This window comes from Loxodonta africana, chromosome 4 (assembly GCF_030014295.1).
Source record: "Loxodonta africana isolate mLoxAfr1 chromosome 4, mLoxAfr1.hap2, whole genome shotgun sequence".
NCBI lineage: Eukaryota > Metazoa > Chordata > Mammalia > Proboscidea > Elephantidae > Loxodonta > Loxodonta africana.
The window spans coordinates 90,990,347-91,008,262 of NC_087345.1; the positions used below are offsets into that span (position 1 = coordinate 90,990,347).

At 42.0% G+C, this 17,916-nt stretch overlaps 1 protein-coding gene across 10 annotated transcripts in view; it reads left to right on the forward strand.

Moving 5' to 3' along the window:
• Positions 1-204: 204 nt before the first annotated feature.
• Positions 205-17,916, forward strand: part of SLC11A2 (solute carrier family 11 member 2) — a 134,744-nt gene continuing 117,032 nt past the window's right edge. For 6 of the 10 annotated variants that reach the window (XR_010321853.1, XR_010321854.1, XR_010321852.1 and 3 more), the window contains exons 1-8: positions 206-312; positions 10,728-10,799; positions 12,194-12,342; positions 12,805-12,930; positions 13,317-13,436; positions 16,386-16,492; positions 17,003-17,073; positions 17,199-17,266. Coding sequence is in view for 5 of the 10 variants with exons in the window: in XM_003405778.4 (XP_003405826.1) it covers positions 10,766-10,799; positions 12,194-12,342; positions 12,805-12,930; positions 13,317-13,436; positions 16,386-16,492; positions 17,003-17,073; positions 17,199-17,266 (675 nt within the window). In the remaining 5 variants the exon portion in view is untranslated. Of the gene's footprint in view, positions 313-10,668; positions 10,800-10,831; positions 11,716-12,193; positions 12,343-12,804; positions 12,931-13,316; positions 13,437-16,385; positions 16,493-17,002; positions 17,074-17,198; positions 17,267-17,916 lie in introns of those variants that run through there. The other 4 variants (XM_010596624.3, XM_023556315.2, XM_064284234.1 and 1 more) reach the window with 4 other exon arrangements.

The following is a 17,916-nucleotide window of genomic DNA, read 5'->3' on the forward strand; positions in this document are numbered from 1 at the left end:
CCTGCGAGGAGAGAACTTCCAAGTCCAAGATCTGTGCGGGGCTCCCCACGCGGTGCAGCCATGCATGTAGCACCTCCCCCCGTCGCCTCTCTGGGCCCGCCCCCAGCCTGACCGCTGTGTGGGCGGAACCTCGATACTCGCCGTAGGCTCGCCACGTGCGTAGGGCGCCGCGGGGAGTCCCGCCAATAGGAATGCGCGACTGCGGCTCCGCCGGCCAATCGCGCGAGTGCAGGGCGCTGGCTGGCTTGGCGCTGGCTCCAAGGCTATGGAGCCGCTGGCGCGGGGGCGGCGTGTGAGGTGGTTGCGGAGCAGGTAAGGTGAGGGGCCGGCGGGGTCAGGGGTCACGCGGCGCCTGTGGATCCGGACGGGCGGGGAGGGACCTGGGCTGCTCGAGAGCCGGCCTGGGAACTGGCGGTGGGGCCAGTACTGAGCACGAGGGGCGCCGTGCGGGGCTGCGAGGGGAGGGCAGGCCGTGGGGCGTGAGGCGTCCGGCGCGTGTCTCGGTGGCCAATGGCGCCGGATTGTTCAGGAGCTCGGCCGGAGGGCACCAGGGATCGCGGGGCCACGCCATTTCCCCGCCGCGACCCAGGGGGAAATGGCCGAGCCCGCGGCTGGATCCGACGTCCCGCGGGGACTCGCGGTCGAGGGTGCGCTGAGCGATTTCAGTGTCGCCTCGGAGGCCGGCGGGCTTCGGGGGCAAGGTTCCCCGCGGCTGCCTTGTTGGCGGAACCCTGGGGCCTAGTCCGCTCTCAGGGGCCTCCCTACCCAGTTCAATTAAAAAAAAAAAAAAGTCATTTTAGGCCAGCCGAAACCCGTGCGGGGAACGTCTTGGGTGTGCAGGGCCTGGGCAGGCCGCTCAGTACCTGCGTGCAGACCGGTGGTTCCTGCAGCTCCAGGGCCTCTCTGGATTCCAGGCCGCAGGACAGGGGTGTTTTGTAGGGGACACATTGCACACGCTGTGTAAGTGGAGTGTGTACTCACCAGCTGTGCGGTTCGTATGCCCTTACTTTTAAAGCTATCGTTTACTTTTTGATATTCTTTCTTTGGATTTCTTTTAACTTTTGGTTTTTCCCAAATTCGCTACCTCATACCGGACAGTTTCAAAGAGCATTATTCGAGGACTAGTTGAGGAACATGGGCTTGAGTTTTGCGTGTATAAAATGCAGATATTCTCATATTCTCCCCCACTGCTTCAAAGGGGTGTCATGAAGTTAAAGAAATGTGACATCTCTTTAAAGTAGAAAGCAAAAGCGAAAATTATATGGAAGGAAAAGAAAGGCAAGGGGAGATAGGTTTCCAGAAATTTTTGCTGGCCGGTGAAACCAGGGAAGCCGTGTTTACGCTGACTCTCTGTGGAACGTGAAACCCTACCAGTTTGCACCACTGTGGCTGTTTAGATCTGTGGGCAGGTTGCTTAGCCTCTGTGTTCTTTGTACCGCCACATGCTTGTAATGGGGATGGAATGGATACTGTCAACAAATTATTTGGTTGTTGGTGAGTATTAAGTGAGTTAATACAAAGGGCTTAGGACAGTGGCTGGCATATAGAAGTTTTTATTCTTACCTACCTGTGCCTGTTGTTAGTTGCGGTCCAGTCAGTTCCAACTCCTGGTGACCTTATGTGTAACAGCAAAATGTTGCTCAGTCAGGATCCTTGATATATTTGAGCCTGTTGTTGCTACTATTGTGTCAATCTATCCCATTGAGGCTTTCCCTCGTTTTAGCTGACCCTCTGCTAAATGTGATGTCCTTTTCTAGTGATTGATATGTGTGCCTACTTTCCTCTTAAAGATGGGTAAACCGGAAATTCTGGCCTTTTTACTCTTTTTTGCCCAGAATCCTATGAGCTTATTGCCAATGATCCCTTAGGCCTTTGTCTTCCAGCCACCTCATCATCTTTGATCTGACAGTATAGTGTGATTACAGGTGACTTTTCATTCTTCTAGTTGTTTATTTTAAATCATTAAATAAGGTTGGAAACATCATTATATTAGGTCACCTACTGTGATAGCAGTTTTGGGTAATTGTAACCTGAGAACTTTGGTTCTTTATTTCTTCATTGGGTAATATTCACTGTCTTGGCCTGGGCACAGTTTATTTTGGATCTAGTACCAAAAAGGCCATGATTGCAGCATATGTGGTTTCTTATGTTCCCGGAATGGCTAGGGGACTTGGAAGGGGAATTTCTGGGACAGCTGGTAAGCATTTCTTGTTAATGAATGGGGAAGCTTCGTATGAATCTGATGTCATTCTTCTCTAAGGAAGTCAGCAGTGGTCCCTTTGGATTATATCACGTAGCTATTCTACTAAGCAGCTTTGGTTCAGCATTGAATTCAGCAGTTGACTCAGAAAGAGAGTGGTGTCCACAAAGTGGGATGTTTTTTGCTTGACTTTTAGTGCCAGGAGCTTGGGTTGGTGCTGTTGAATCAAAGACATTAGTCCCTGACTCCTCACCATGCGTATATATACAAATCTGTTGACAGATTTATGCCCTTTCTGTGGGCTTAAAAATCTCCCTCAAGCTCTCTTGGGGCTATCTGGGAGACTCTAATGGAAGACTGTTTTGTCTTCTAATTTTCCCCTTCAAATGAAGACGTTACTTACACACTTACCATTGTTGGGAACTAATCTACCAGGCACTCCTTGGAACCCTATGGGGCAGTTCTATTCTGCCTGTAGGGTCACTATGAGTTGGAATCGACTTGACGGCAATGGGTTTAATCACAAAATGAGAAACTTTGAATTTATGAAAAAAAGCATTGCTTACTGTAGCAGCATGCTGGCCAGATTTGGCTGAAGCATACGAGGTAAAAATGTTATTCAGCTTTGAAATAAGACAATTGAATAACTCTTTAGGATTGAAAGTTGAATGCTGGCGTGGTAAGAGTGGAGGATAGTGTCTTTGTGAACACTCTCTGCTTATGCTTGCATAAGAAGGAAAGGGAGAGGCATCCTCAAAGAATTGAGTGTTTTTGAGGTAGAAAGGAAAGATTACTACCCTAATATTGTCTTTATTATCTCTCGAAACTCTGGTTTGAAGAAAAAATTTGAGTGGACAGACGATGAGAAGTTAGAAGACATAGACTCTTAATCGCACTCACTGGATACCATTCTTTTTGTAATTTAACAAATATTTATTGAACAATTAATATTTATTATGGATTTATTGCTCCCTGAAGACACAAAGAAGAGTTCTTCAGATATTATCAGGAATATCATGGAATATGTACTATAGAATATATTTTAATGAAATCAGAATGGAATATAAAACAGTTGAATAGGAATGATAAAATATATTTGTCTAACTCTCCTTCCACCCTTAATTTAAGATCAGAGTAACTTATTTTTTTGTGTGAGAGCCAAAGTTTCCAGTAAAGACGTAGATGGAGAAGTTAGGGTTCTCAGTCTTGTCCTGCTTGTTGCTGGTATGGTTTTTTTTGGTCCCGTTTATCTCTTAACGCTAAATGGCACACACTCCTAGGTAATGAAAGGAGAAAGCTACAATGTAACTATTAAAATTTTATCAGGCTCCAAAGAGCAGAAGGAAGCATGTATGAGGTGGAAGACGCTTTTAGTTTGTGTCGTCTGTTTTTATATATAATTTTTCTTTGCCTTAAGAAACTTCAGGGAACGCATGTACATAAAAACAAGGTCAGTGTACGCCTGGAGGCCAATATCTGTCATTAGAATAAACAGGTTAAATATAAACTAATGATAATCATTCTTCATATTTGTTAGAGAAAAGCTTCTTAAGAAAGTATGAGGACAAAAGGTTTTTCTGAGGCAGGGTGTTGTTAGATGTTGTAAAGTCGGATTTTGACTCATAGGGTTTTCTAGGCTGTAATCTTTATGGAGCAGACTGCCAGATCTTCCTCCTGTGGAGCTGATTGGGTTCAAACCACCAAGCCAAGCACTTAACCGTTGCTTCACACAGGGCTCCTTAAAAAGAGACGATAGATGGATTTGATAAGGGAATTCTTACTCTGCTGGAGAGGAATCTTTGAAATTATCCACAAGGCATGGAGTTGTGTGTCAGGATAGATGTGTCAGGCCAGGAGGCCAGGTTGGCTCACTAAATGAAAATATACTGCTGTAAACTTCTGATTAGGGGGAAGTTCAGAGAAGCTCACATAGTGAGAATTGGGAGGAACAAAGCCCAAGCTATAGTCGCTGGAAGTCGACTTTAGTGACCTTGAAATGTGAGTAGCCAGGGAAGTTTGGAAGGTGGTAGAACATCAGAGCTTAGAGCAGAGAAAGCAAAGACTTCTGTTTAGCAGGTACCAGACCCGTCTAATTGTTTGATCTCTGGTCGATAAGTGATATTTTTGTCCAAACGGTTGGTTACCTCTTTATAGCCTGGCCACATTTCTCCTAATTGTTATCATCTTTGACACCCAGGCAGCTGGTGGCTTCATTATCAGCTGTACTCTTCACTCCACATCTTACTCCCTCCCTCTTCCTCTTGCTTCTTAATGTTTTCTCTTTTTCATCTTTAGGTGGTCTACAGTGTCAAGTTTTTCTTTTAGCCATTAAACATACTCTCAAAAGTTCAACTCCGGTGAGAAACAGCCACCTTATTGAGCTGAAATTGTAGTTCTGTGGTCGAATAAGCAAAAAAAAAAAAGTCTCCAATTTTGAGATTATTTTTATGGCACAAAAAGTCAGTAAAATGAATAAACAATCTAAGCTGGTATCTCAGTGGCCTTTGTGCCAGAGAGAGAGAGAGGGAGACAGACACAGAGAGACAGATGCCCCAAGGGTGCTAAGCACATTGTATAATAGTAGCACTGTTTGTACTTTATGACCTGAGTGTGTTTTTGTGGCTTTCGGTTGAAGACATTCTAATATTATCCACTTAGGTAGAGAGGATTAGAGTTTCAAGGCCTTTTTCGTAAACTAACACTTACCAGAGGCTTTTCACTTTGTTTCTTCAATCATGAAGTAGATGTAATCTGGGTCTTCAAACTGTCTTTTTTTCATTTACTAATGTATATCAAAATCAGTTTAATAAAAGAAAAATAGAATAAGTTTATCCAGGTTAAAAAATATAATTCTAAACTTCACATCCTTAAGAAAGTCACAGACTTTCCTAAATTGTTTCTCTCCCCTCCCCGCCAGGAGGACAGATTGAGTTTTGGAACTAATTAGATGGATGTCCTCGATACAGAGACTCAAAGTGGTGCTTCTTCATTGCCCTAGAATGTAAAAACAGAGGAAGTAATAATCTCTCATTAAGAAGAAAAGTGGCTAGTAATCTTCCTTATTAAAATACATTCCATTTGTCGTCGAGTCAACTCTGACTCATGGTGACTCAATGTGTGTCCGAGTAGAATTATGCTCCTTAGGGTTTTCAGTGGCTGATTTTCTGGAAGGAGATTCAAGGTGCCTCTGGGTGAATTCAACACTTAAGCCTTTTGGTTAGCAGCTCAATGTGGTAACTGTTTGTACCACCCAGGAAGTTCAATAAAATACACAGTGTTCAGAAAAGTTAGCTCTGTTTGAACCACTGGAGTATTTCAGTAAGAGTTTTTGTTGACTCACAATTATCCAAAGGGTAGGAGCTCACCTTCATGGAGAACATCTTGTACCACATAGGTGTTAGATTAGTAGTAATGGTTTAGTAGAACCATCAAGTACTTCAGCCTTGAAGTAGACCTGTAGAAATTTTAGAATTTCTGGAAATCTTTAGGACAGATGGAATCTTTTGATCACAACTCCTGTTGCTCTCAAGTAAACACTTGGCTATCACTTTTTAAAGCCTTGATCTGTGTACCTGGCAGTTTCTACTTGTAACCAGCTTGTCTTCTGGCACTGAACAGGGCATGAGGGAAGCATCAAGAGGGAGAAAAGGTGGCTTTGCCAGTCACCTTTAAACATTCCTGCTTGCATTTATTTTATCAGTTACTTTCTGGCTTCCTCTATGAAAGTTCTTTTCCTATTTAAAGCTATTTTTTATTTTACTGAGATGGGGAAGGGGGAAAGAATTAGAAACTGTTCAAAAACATTCCTCCCTAGACCTTACAATTAATTTTAGTGAGACCTTTGCAGCACTGAGTACAGCTCTAAAGTCAATCCAATGGTTTTGAATGTCTTTGCTCTCTAAAGAGGTTCATAGGTAGCACAAATGGTTTGTACTCCACTACTAACTGAAAGGTTGGTGGTTCGAACCCACCCAGTAGTGCCACAGAAGAAAGGCCTGATGAGCTGATTCAGTAAAGATTCCAGCCAAGAAAATCCTATGGAGCAGTACTAGTCTATAACATATGAGGCCACCACGAGTCAGAATCAACTAGATGGCAACTGGTTTTTGGTCTCTAAAGGAGAATTTTATAAGAAATTATTTCAAACTTTTGGGGATAATTTTTTAAACAGGTTTGGACTGTTCACATTGTCTTCCAGAATTCTTCTAAGTGTTAAGAGAACATTATTGTTAATTAGATGTTCAGGATTTACTGTAGCTTTAGTATCTTAGTTATCTAGTGCTGCTATAACAGAAATACCACAAGCGGATGGCTTTAACAAAGAGAAATTTATTCTCTCACGGTCTAGGAGGCTAGAAGTCTAAATTCAGGGAACCAGCTCTAGGGGAGGGCTTTCTCTCTGTGTCAGCTCTGGAAGAAGTTCTTTGTCATCAGTCTTCCTCTGGTCTAGTAGCTGCATAGTGCAGGCACCCTGGGACCCTGGGTCCAAAGGATGCTGCTTTGATGTTTTCACTCACCCACAATCATAACGTGGCACCTTCTCTTAAACCCAGTAAGTTTCCTCCTATCGAAAATAGCAATCAACAACAGGAAGATTGCAGGCATGGTTAAATGTAATATGACTTTTTTATTCTATTTTTTACCAGAAGTTCTAAGATTGTTTTTCAAGATTAAAATGCTAGTAAAATTACATTCTCTGTCTAGAATTTCAAAAATGTACATATCCTCTGAGCCAGTAATTCTACTTCTAAGAGACTTACTGTGTGACCCACCAAGCAGGGACCCTGGGTCCAGAGGACTCCCAAATGAGGGAGCCATGAAAGGCTTTCATGAAGAGAGACGGCTTCTGCTTCCTTGCCTTCAGGTGAAACTCCCACATCATGATTCAGAACATGGCAATATGGGCACCAAGACAGACTTAGTAATGTCTTAAACTTAAGGCAAGAAATGCTTTAATCTGCAAGACAGTTGCAGATCTCCAATTATCCATTGCAGAAGCTTTATCAGAGAAGGTTCACTGATCATCCCTAAAGTGTTTGTTGAGAAGCTGTGTGAATACATGTGACCTTTAATTTTTAAAAAAAAAATAAAGACTACATATCATGGTAAAACATTTTTTTTTTAAAGTGCCAAAGGTGTGGGATATATATTCAGTGAAAAGTCTTTCACCTGACCCTGTATGTAACCCCCTCCCCTTTCTTATAGACAACCAACCGTTATTACCAGTTTCTGACATGTCCGTTGGCGATAGTTTATACATATACATGTGTATATTCTCCTTCTTGCTCTTCTTTTTTTCCTACGTAAATGATAGCATACTGTGGTTAAAAAAATAAGGTCCCCCTGTCTTTTTTTTTTTCAATTGATAATGTATCTTGGGGATTGTTTCCTATCAATACACACAGATCTGCTTTATTTCTTATAATGACTGTGTAGTATTTGGTTCTGTGAATGTTCACAGTTTATTTAACTAGTCCCCCACTAATGTCTAGATTGTGTTTTCAGTCTTTTGATACCAGAAACAATGCTGTGGGAAATAGTCTTGCATATACTTCCTTGTGTGAGCGTTTCTATGGGATACGCTCTTAGAAGTGGAATTACTGGCTCAGAGGTATGTACATTTTTGAAATTCTAGACAGTGAATGTAATTTTACTAGCGTTTTAATCTTGAAGAAACAATCTTAGAACTTCTGGTAAGGAATGGAATAAAATAGTCATATTACATTTAACCATGCCTTCAATTTTCCTGTTGTTGATAGCTATTTTTGATAGGAGGAAACTTACTGGGTTTAAGAGAAGGTGTCATGTTATGATTGTGGGTGAGCTAAAACATCAAAGCAGTATTAACCATAAGTATGAGTGTCTCACTGGATTGATTCTGGTTATTTGTGTCCCAACTCTGGATTGTTTCCTTAATGCAATGAAATGACTGAAAGGACCCAATGGTACAGTCCTAGAGAGCAAAAATTGTCTTAAATTAACTTACTGTTTCCATATGAGCCATAAATTTTCATGCAGATTTGCTGCGTGGCTCACCAAACGTAACTGGCCCTCTCTATTCCTTGCCCCAGTTATATTCTGTAGACACTGCAAGCAGTGGACCAAAAGCTTTGATGAGAACGTTGGAATCTAGAATCAATTTTTTCTCTTGGAATGATACATTCTGGGGATTCCAGAGAGCAGACTAGACTTGTACTTTATTGGCTCTATACGTATTTGGTATAGGAATAATCATGTAGAATACTAAAAATAATTATTAAATATTTTGCCATGAAATATTTCTGTCTAAAATTATTTAACTGTCACCTTTCCAGACTACCTGTTTAAAACAAAACCAAACCTGTTGCAATTGAGTCGATTCTGAACTCAACAGTGGCCCTATAGGATAGAGTAGAACTTACCTGTAGAGTTTCCAAGGAGCGGCTAATGGATTTGAACTGCTGACCTTTTGGTTAGCAGCTGAGCTCTTAACCACTGGCAGTACCAGGGATCTTTCCACACTACAGTCTTGGGGAAAAATACACTACTACCACAATTAATTTGCTTTTTAAGTATAATAACTTTTTAAAGTTGATTTTGGATGGAAACCTTCCTCAAATGTATTACACACTTCTATGCTTTCTTACCCACAGGGTTGCTATGAGTCGGAATCGACTTGATGGCAACAGGTTTTTTTTTAAATGCTGTCTTAGGAAACCCTGGCAGCATAGTGGTTAAGAGCTATAGCTGCTAACCAAAAGGTCGGCAGTTCAAATCCACCAGTTGCTCCTTAGAAACCCTGTGGGGCAGTTCTACTCTGTCCTGTAGGGTCTCTATGAGTTGGAATTGACTCGACGGCAACGGGTTTGGTCTTTGGTTTTTTTATGCCTTCTCAAACAGGACATTGGCCACCATTACAAAAAAAGCCCATTTAATCAGTCCTTGGTGATTCAGAGCCGTCACTGGAAACGTGAGTTATTGTACTCTTAGCAATAATGGTCTCCGAGCTGATTGAAGTAGAAGGGCTCTTTGCCTTCATACAACATGGCCCGAGATTCATGCAATTTTTTAGTTTTTCTGATTGTTCAGGGGCCAGGTTCGCTTTTTTCTGTAAGGGCCCTGATCCTAAATCTGATTGTCGTTTCTAATTTGTTGTAGATTAGATAACCTGATACATATAAAACAAAAATAAATAGGCTCTGGGTGGGATCAAGGTGGTTGTCCTGTGATTGGACTCTAAGTCCTACTGCTACTCTGATTGGTCAGATACGTAAATCCTGTATTAGTGAGGTGTTAATTGAAACTGGCTGAAAGGGGTTGGATTTGGTCAGTGGTCTTGGACTCTATTGGTGGCTGGTGTTTAGCCATCCAGTGACTCAAAACCTGACAGTAGGAACATGATTGCTGTTCGTTATAACACTTGATATTGGTGACAGTAGAGATAAAAGATTGTTTTCCAAATTATCGGATACTGGTATGTTTTACACCTTACGGATAGAGGAACTCTAAAAGCCCCCTTCTGTCTGAATTCTGTAATTCTGTAGGACAAGTACAGAATACACTAGTAGACAGATTATGCAAAAAAGAAAGCAGAGGGCTGTTCAAATAGGAACAACAAGAGAACAAGGGCGAAAAAGACTGTTCAGGCAGTAAAAGAGATGGATAAGAGGAGGCTTCATGTCCTTTTTCAGTAGGATAGTTACGATTCGGATTTAAGTAGATTAAAAAAAAATCAACCTTACTGGCAGGCTGGAGAATACAGATCTGTGGCCAAATGAGCTTGCTAATACTGTGTCGCCAGTATTCTCCCCAGTCACAGGAAGCTGGAGATCAGAGACCCTTTCCCTCTTGGCCCCACACAGATTGTCTCCTGCAGGGTAGAGAGGTACTGGTGTCCTGTAGACATTCCTAGCCGAGAAGGGGCAGGGCCAGTGATGATTAGTTTCTTCCAGTTGCCTAGTGAGGGTTGGGGAACGAGGGCTGGAGCATTATAATAGCAGAAGTCTCCCCTCTGGGAAACTTTTGTCTGCCCAACAGAGGCCTGCCACTACCAGTATTCTGGTGTGTTGGTTTCCTTTTTTTTTTTTCTTTTCCAGAAGATCGAAGCATAACCTTAAATTGTTAGTTAGACGAAAGAGATTTATATCCCTGTCTTAACAGCCCTTAAAAATAGGGAAAATCAGCTTGGTTTTAGATATTTGGAGTAAATGCATCCCTAATCTAGAGGCAAAGGCAGAGACTGGGTGATTGCCTGGCAGCCTCCCTGTGGATGCTTATTGGAAAGTATTTGCCTACTTCTCTGAATTACCTTTGCTTCAATTTGGTTTTGAAGTTTTGCCAGCAAAAACGTGATTAAGACCTTTCCATTTTTGTTAAATTCCTCTTAATCATATTCTGACAACTGCAGTTATTTTCAAGGTTATCTAATTTGGTGGAAGAGTTATTCTTTTCACACAATAAGGGTTCATTCATACGGAGTAACAAACTGCTGTCTCTCATTTGCTGTTTGTTGTTGTTCAATTCTTTCCTTCCCTTTTCTCCATTCCAGAGTCCTATTCTAAGGACACGGGCTTGCAGGTTTCCACCATGGTGTTGGGTGCCGATCAGAAGATGCCAGATGGTAATTTACAGCTTCGTTATTGTCTGATTTTTATTTGAAATTAGGCTTAAGTCACTAACAGGAGTTTACCATGTTTTCCTTCTCATTGTCTATGCCAACAAAAATTGTCCATGTCTCCCCACTGAAGTCACCATCTGGTGATTTAGACTGTAAATGAAAATGGATTTATAACCACTGAGGCCTGCCTCATATTTTATTTCTAATTCTGAGATGAAGAGACAAGATTAGCATTATCTGTAACAGTAATGCTTGCAAGGGCAATATTATTCTCAGACTTTGGCTGCTCGTGACACTTGCTGATATTTCAGTTGTGTATGGAGCGTTACGCTACCCAGGGAGTGCCGTATACTCTGTACTGTATTTGATTGGAGCTTCTTGAGTGCTTTGGCAAATCCTTCCTAATTCTAAAATTCTAACTTTCCTGATTCTAAACTTTTGAAATTTCCATTCCTTTCCTGTAATTTTCCTTATTACTTCAGGGCCACTTAAGATGATGTGGGTCAGCTCCCTATAGACAAAAAGCTTTTGTCTTTCTGGCTGGGAGTCACAAGGGCATTTTGGAAACACAGAAATTAGAGCTGTGTGGTTCAAAATAGACATTTGGTGGCAGCAGCAAACTGGGTTTTGTGTCTGACAGATTAGCCCTCTTCTCCAACCTCCTCCCTGCACTTAAGAGTAACAGAAAAATGCCAGTCTCAGGGAAACACTGATCAGTCTGAGAGGAGCCGCCTGTCACGAGGGTCCAGCACCATGTGACCTGTGCTCTTCCCTGAAGGCCTTAGTCAGAGGCAAAGGGTTCCTCATTGGTGGGTTTCCTGCAGCAGCAGATTTTAGCCTGAACAGTAGCAGCCCTTTGCAACTTCTACATTTTCTGAGAAGCCTAACAGAGATAGCATGACCAAGGACAATTCCTTCAGTAAGTGCTACCAAATGGGCAAGGGAGGAGAAAAGAAGGGAGTTGCTCCACCAGAGCATCCTAATTTTTTTCTTTTAAACGTTAAGATTCTAAGTTACCAGTGGAACTGGTTTAGGCATGGTCTATTTTGAGCCTTAAACATCAGGCTTTTTAGAGGAAAATGGAATGACTGTAAACATTACCAAGTAAGAATAGACATGTGAAAGTGGGAAAACCACTGTGAGATTAGTGGTAAAACTGATCTAGAGCTGAGTGACTCGGGGATGGGAGAGTTTCCACCATAGCCTTTTTTTGTCCTTGAATTTTCAGCCATGTGACTGTATTACCTGTTCAAAAATTAATTTATTTAAAAGTAAGTAAACTATTTTAAAAATAAGTTGAACTGTAGTCAGGTTGGTCTTGTACTTTCAGGTGTTTTAAAGACTTAATTTTAATACTAATAAGAATGGATTATTAGTGTATTTTGTTTATTTTTCAGACAATGGTTCTGGAGACCATGGAGACACTGCCAGTCTTGGTGCCATCAACCCTGCTTACAGTAACTCCTCTCTTCCCGAGTCCACTGGGCACTCAGCGGAGCCCTTCACCACCTACTTTGATGAGAAGATCACCATTCCTGAGGAGGAGGTTAGTGAGAGGTCCTTGGAGGAGAACATGATTGCTAGGGAAAACCTACGAGTCAAAGGCCTCCTGGACAACTCATATAAAATTGCTAAGTTGCACATGTGAATATTTTTTGGCAAGGAAAGTATGAATTTCATGTTTTTTTTTTTTTTTAACTGTGGCTATTATTCCATTTGGATAGTGGTTGGGTAAAGAGGTACTGATATTGTTACTCTGGTTTTAGAATGCAAGGCTAATGGGAAGGGCAGGTAAGAGGAGGGTTCTCATTTGGTCTGAGAAGTGGCCAGCTTAATGATAGAAGTGGTTAAGATGGAAGTAAAACTTGGACACATGCAGTAGCCAATATCCTAAATCTTTTGTTCCTGTGAGGCTGATATTGTTACTTCATATGTGATAAAATACAGATAAATTAGATCAGTAGTTTGGAGGGTGATACTCACTTTGATCTTTTTATGTCTTGTGTAGTATTCATGTTTTAGCTTTCGGAAACTCTGGGCTTTCACAGGACCAGGCTTTCTTATGAGCATTGCCTACCTGGATCCAGGAAACATTGAATCTGACTTGCAGTCTGGAGCTGTGGCTGGGTTTAAGGTGAATATCTAGTCCTGCCCCTGCCCATTTTACACATGTACAATGCACCCTCACATCCTTTCCTTTACCCAGCCTCAGGGGCTACATGCATATACTTTATTGGTGGTGACACTTATGTGAAAAGCACTTTCCCATCTGATTTCATATTTTACCCACGTAGTTTTCCTTGAACAAAGGAAGGGTTTACCATGTTTGCAAATGGGAAAAATAGGTTCAGAAAGGTTCAAGGTGGTCTAGTAGTTCATGCGTAGAAGTTGATGGAAAACTCAGGTCATTTGATTCCTGACTTGGGCTCTTTCCTGAATGTGGCACTTCCTGTTCATGTTGTCAAACAGACAGACCCCATTGTCTGACAAGCATCATGGGGGAATTTTGTTCTTCTCTAGTTGCTCTGGGTCCTTCTGCTGGCCACCATTGTGGGGCTCCTGCTCCAGCGCCTTGCAGCTAGACTGGGAGTAGTCACTGGGCTGCATCTTGCGGAAGTGTGTCACCAGCAGTATCCCAAGGTGAGCAATGCATTGTCCTGTGTGTTCATCCCCCAGATCACAGGAAACTGTGTGTCCGGCAGCATGTGCTGGTCTCACTGTGTACTGAGATAGTGGAGGAGGACTTGGCGGTTAGTGGCCCCAAGGACTCAGAATCCCAAGGGAAACTGTGTAGTCCCTCTTGCTGCCAAGTGAGCTTTCTTCCCTTTTTCAAAATCCAACTTGAGACTCACTTTTTCCCAGAAACTTTTCTTAGAAAAATTGTGTTTTAGAAAATATTTGTCATCTGGTTTACCTTCTAGCATCTAGCAGTGCCCAGCTCCTGGCGGTTCCTCTCTCTGAGCACTTCTGTTTGTACATCTGTGTAACAGCACCAGATTGCATTATATGTATTTTCTTTTTTGCTTGACTTTATCCCATCATTTTGAAGAAAAAAAAAAAAAGCAACAGTTTTTTCCATTTTACTACAAACTGTACGTGGCAGGTTCTTTGAATTTGCTAATAATTATTTTTCAATTTACCCTAGCCTTGGAGGTTACACTGTCCTGCTATAATCTCTCTATAGCGCCCTTCTGGACATTTCGGACCAGGAAATGACCGAGATGACCCAACCCCCTTTTGGACATTTTTTGACCATCACTGAAAACCCTGTGTTTGGAAGACATTTTTAACTTTTAGATTAGATAGCAGCATACCTCTAGTTTGGCCTAAGGCCTGACTGCGAGCAGGAAGTATCCTTGTATACTTTTCAAAAATGTTTACCATCTTGGTAATTTATAATTTCTTCCAGTTTCTCTTCATGTATTTTAACAGTTGTTTTTTCGTGACAAGAAATTTTTGGTGCTTTTTCCGGCCTCAAACCAGCCAGTATTAACAAAATCTTTTAGCTAAATTATTCGGCCGGATTAATTTCCTGCTTTTTATCCTGTCACCCAATTCTGACAACTTTACACCAAGGCCCTTTGCATATCAGTCCTTTTTTATTTGCTTGTGTATTATTACACTGAGACTGACTATCCAGCTTTTTCATGTTTATTGTCTAGAATAGATCTCTTCTGCAGTCATTTCTGATTCTCCTTTGAACTCTGTTTTGACCATATTAGCAGCTTTATTTTCTCCTAAAACTTTTGGGATTGTTTTCAGCCAGGAAGTTAAGCCCCCGGCTTTACCGAAACCAAAAACCAAACCCACTGCCGTTGAGTCTATTGAGACTCACAGCGACCCTCTAGGACAGCTTAGAACTGCCCCATAGTGTTTTCAAGGCTATAAAAGAAGCATATTGCCACATCTTTCTACTGAGGAACTGCCAGTGGGTTAGCAACTGAGTGCTTAACCACTGCACCAGCAGGGCTCACAGGTGGTGTCTTAGTTATCTAGTGCTGCTATAACAGAAATACTGTAAATGGATAGCTTTAACAAAAAGAAATTTATTATCTCACAGTCTAGGAGGTTAGAAGTCCGAATTCAGGATGCCAGCTCCCAGGGAAGGCTTTCTCTTTCTGTTGGTTCTGGGGGAAAGGTCCTTGTCATCAATCGTCCCCTGGTTTAGGAGCTTCTCGGCTCAGGGACCTGGGTCCAAAAGATGAGCTATGCTCCTGGCTCTGCTTCCTGTGCTCCTTGTCTCTTCAGCTTCTGCTTCCTGGTTGCTTGGTCTCCATCCCTCAGGCCTCGCCGCCCACTTCTGCCCTGCTTGGACAAATTTTCCAAAGCTTTTTACCTCCAACTATAAGTGCCTGGAGGCACCCCACTCTGTCAATACACTTTGGCCAGAAGGCATTCAGCTGTCTTGCTGCATGCGTCAACAAACGTAACTGCACCGATAAGTGTCCGGATGCATCCCACTCCACCAGTAAACTTTGACTGGAAGGCATTCAACTCTCTTGCTCCGTGGGTCGACAAGCCAAGCTCCACCAATAAGTGCTTGGAGGCACCCTCCTGCGCAGAGGCACTCAGCTGTCTTGCTCCATGGGTTGGGTCTAGCGCCGTCTTGTGCAGGTCTCCTGGTTCTGCTGCCGCCATCTCTCTGCTGCTGTTTCTTGCTATCTGTACTGTCTCCTGTGTTACAGCTCTCCTCACTTCTTTCTGAGTCCTCACCAGAATTGTCTTTGATGTCTGTAATTCAACCAACTGTCTCTTCAAGGCAATCTAGGCTTTTACTGTTAGGCACTTTAAAACTCTTCCAGTCTATCTCCGTTCAGTTTCAGAACCGCTTCCACATTTTTGGTGTCTGTTAGAGCAACTACAACAAATACTACAAGTGGATAGCTTTAACAAAGACAAATACATTATTTCATAGTTGAGGAGGCTAGAGGTTCAAATTCAGGGCATCAGCTCTAGGGAAAAGCTTTCTCTGTGGGTTCTAGGGGAAGGTCCTCATCATCAATCTTTCCCTGGTCTAGGAGCTTCTCAGCATGGGGACCTCTACCACCAAGAAAGCAGAGCTGAGAGCGGAGCGTGTCTTTTGGACCTAGGGTCCCTGTGCTGAGAAGCTCCTAGACCAGGGAAAGATTAATGACAAGGACCTTCCCCAGAACTGACAGAGAAAGCCTTCCCCTGGAGCTGACAACCTGAATTTGGACTTCTAGCCTCCTATACTATGAAAGAATAAATTTCTCTTTGTTAAAGCCATTTACTTGTGGTATTTCTATTATAGCAGCACTAGATAATTAAGACAGATGGCTTTACCCAGGGACACTCAAATGAAAAGGAAAGAAAAAAAGTTAGGATCAGCTGCCTCCCTGTCCTTGCTCACACCTTCCACCACTGTAGGCCCACTTTACTTCTCCAGCTGGGGGCCACAGTGTAAGGATGGGCTAAGTGGAGCCGAAGTCTGGTATTTTGTTTCTAGCCTGGAAGCATATAAGCTCTGTTTGTGGGTCTATATGAAAATATATGTGAATTCTAGAATTACTGAGGAAGTACTCAGAAATAATTAAAGAGAACCACATCTTTCTACTGTTTGGTGTTTAGGTTCCTCGAATTATCCTATGGCTGATGGTGGAGTTGGCTATCATTGGCTCAGACATGCAAGAAGTCATTGGCTCAGCCATTGCCATCAATCTCCTGTCTGTGGGAAGGTAAGGGGGTTTTTCTCTAGAAAGTAATCAATTATTTTGCTGGATTTCAAAAAACTTTAGTCATTTTCAATTTTCAAGATTCAGCTCAAGTATTATTTTATCTGTGGAACCTTTCTGAAGCCACCTCCCTCTCCTCCAGCAGACATTGGCTGTACATTTTCCATGTTCCCATCTTGGTTTATATATACCTTTGTTTCAGAGTGGGTGGCATTTTGTGTTTATTTGTATGTCAGTTTATTCCACTAGATAGTAAGCTACTTGAGGGTGAGACCCATACTTATCTTTGTATCCTAAATGCCTGACAGATAGTAAACTCTAAAATCAAAGTTTGAATGAATGTAGTTAAGTTGGTGCTGTGATTGTAAACTGACCCAAGGCCTGGCTTCCTGCCGCTGTCCCTCTCAGCCAAGTCCTAGCTTCTCAAAGTGTTCTGTATCTAGAAGGCTGTTGGGAAGAGAGGGTTTTCCAATGTCCTCTTTCCCTTAATTCCATTTCTTGTCTCTGACCTAGGGTTCCACTCTGGGGTGGAGTTCTCATCACCATTGCAGATACTTTTGTGTTTCTCTTTTTGGACAAATATGGTAAGGAGAATGGGGATATAGGGGTAAGTCAAAGGTGCCACCTTCCATCTGTGTGGCAGCTGGGGAAATCTGCCCCTTGCTAGGGAATCAACTTTTGTGAGCTCACTATTGTGTTTTCTCCTTAGGCTTGCGGAAGCTAGAAGCATTTTTTGGCTTTCTCATCACTGTTATGGCCATCACATTTGGATACGAGGCAAGTGTTAGGGGCTATTCATTAACTCTTTAAAGCAAATTTGTTTTTTTTGTCTTTTGTAAAAGACAGTATAATGCTAGGATGGTTTGACTGTGTCATATGTGTCAACAAAAAGCCAGTTTAGCCCTGGGCCAATTTTTTTTTTTTTTAATTCTTTTGTATTTTTTTTATTTTGAAATAATTTTAGATTTACAAAAAGTTGTAAGAATTGTGCAAAGAACTCGCATATATTCTTCAACAAGACTGCCCAGATGTTGGTATTTTACCACATTGAGTTTATTTTCTCTTTTGTTCTCTCTCTGTGTTTAGATATACTCTGTGTATAGATATAACATACACATACATACATATATGCATGCGTATGTGTATATACATAAATTATGTATGTATATATGTGTGTATATATATGGTTTTTGTTGTTAGTTGCTCTAACTCATGGCAGCCTTACATAGAACGATACATTGCCTGGGCCAACTTTGATAAATCTGATTTATAGCTACAACCAGTGCCCAGGAACACCTCCAGGGATTTGTAGGTCAAAAATGACTAGACTTTCTAGATCTATTCCAGATCAGACTCACTGGTTCCAAGTTGGCTGTCCTGACAACAAGACAGTCACAGAGAAGGCTGAGAAGGGGGGTATAATCACC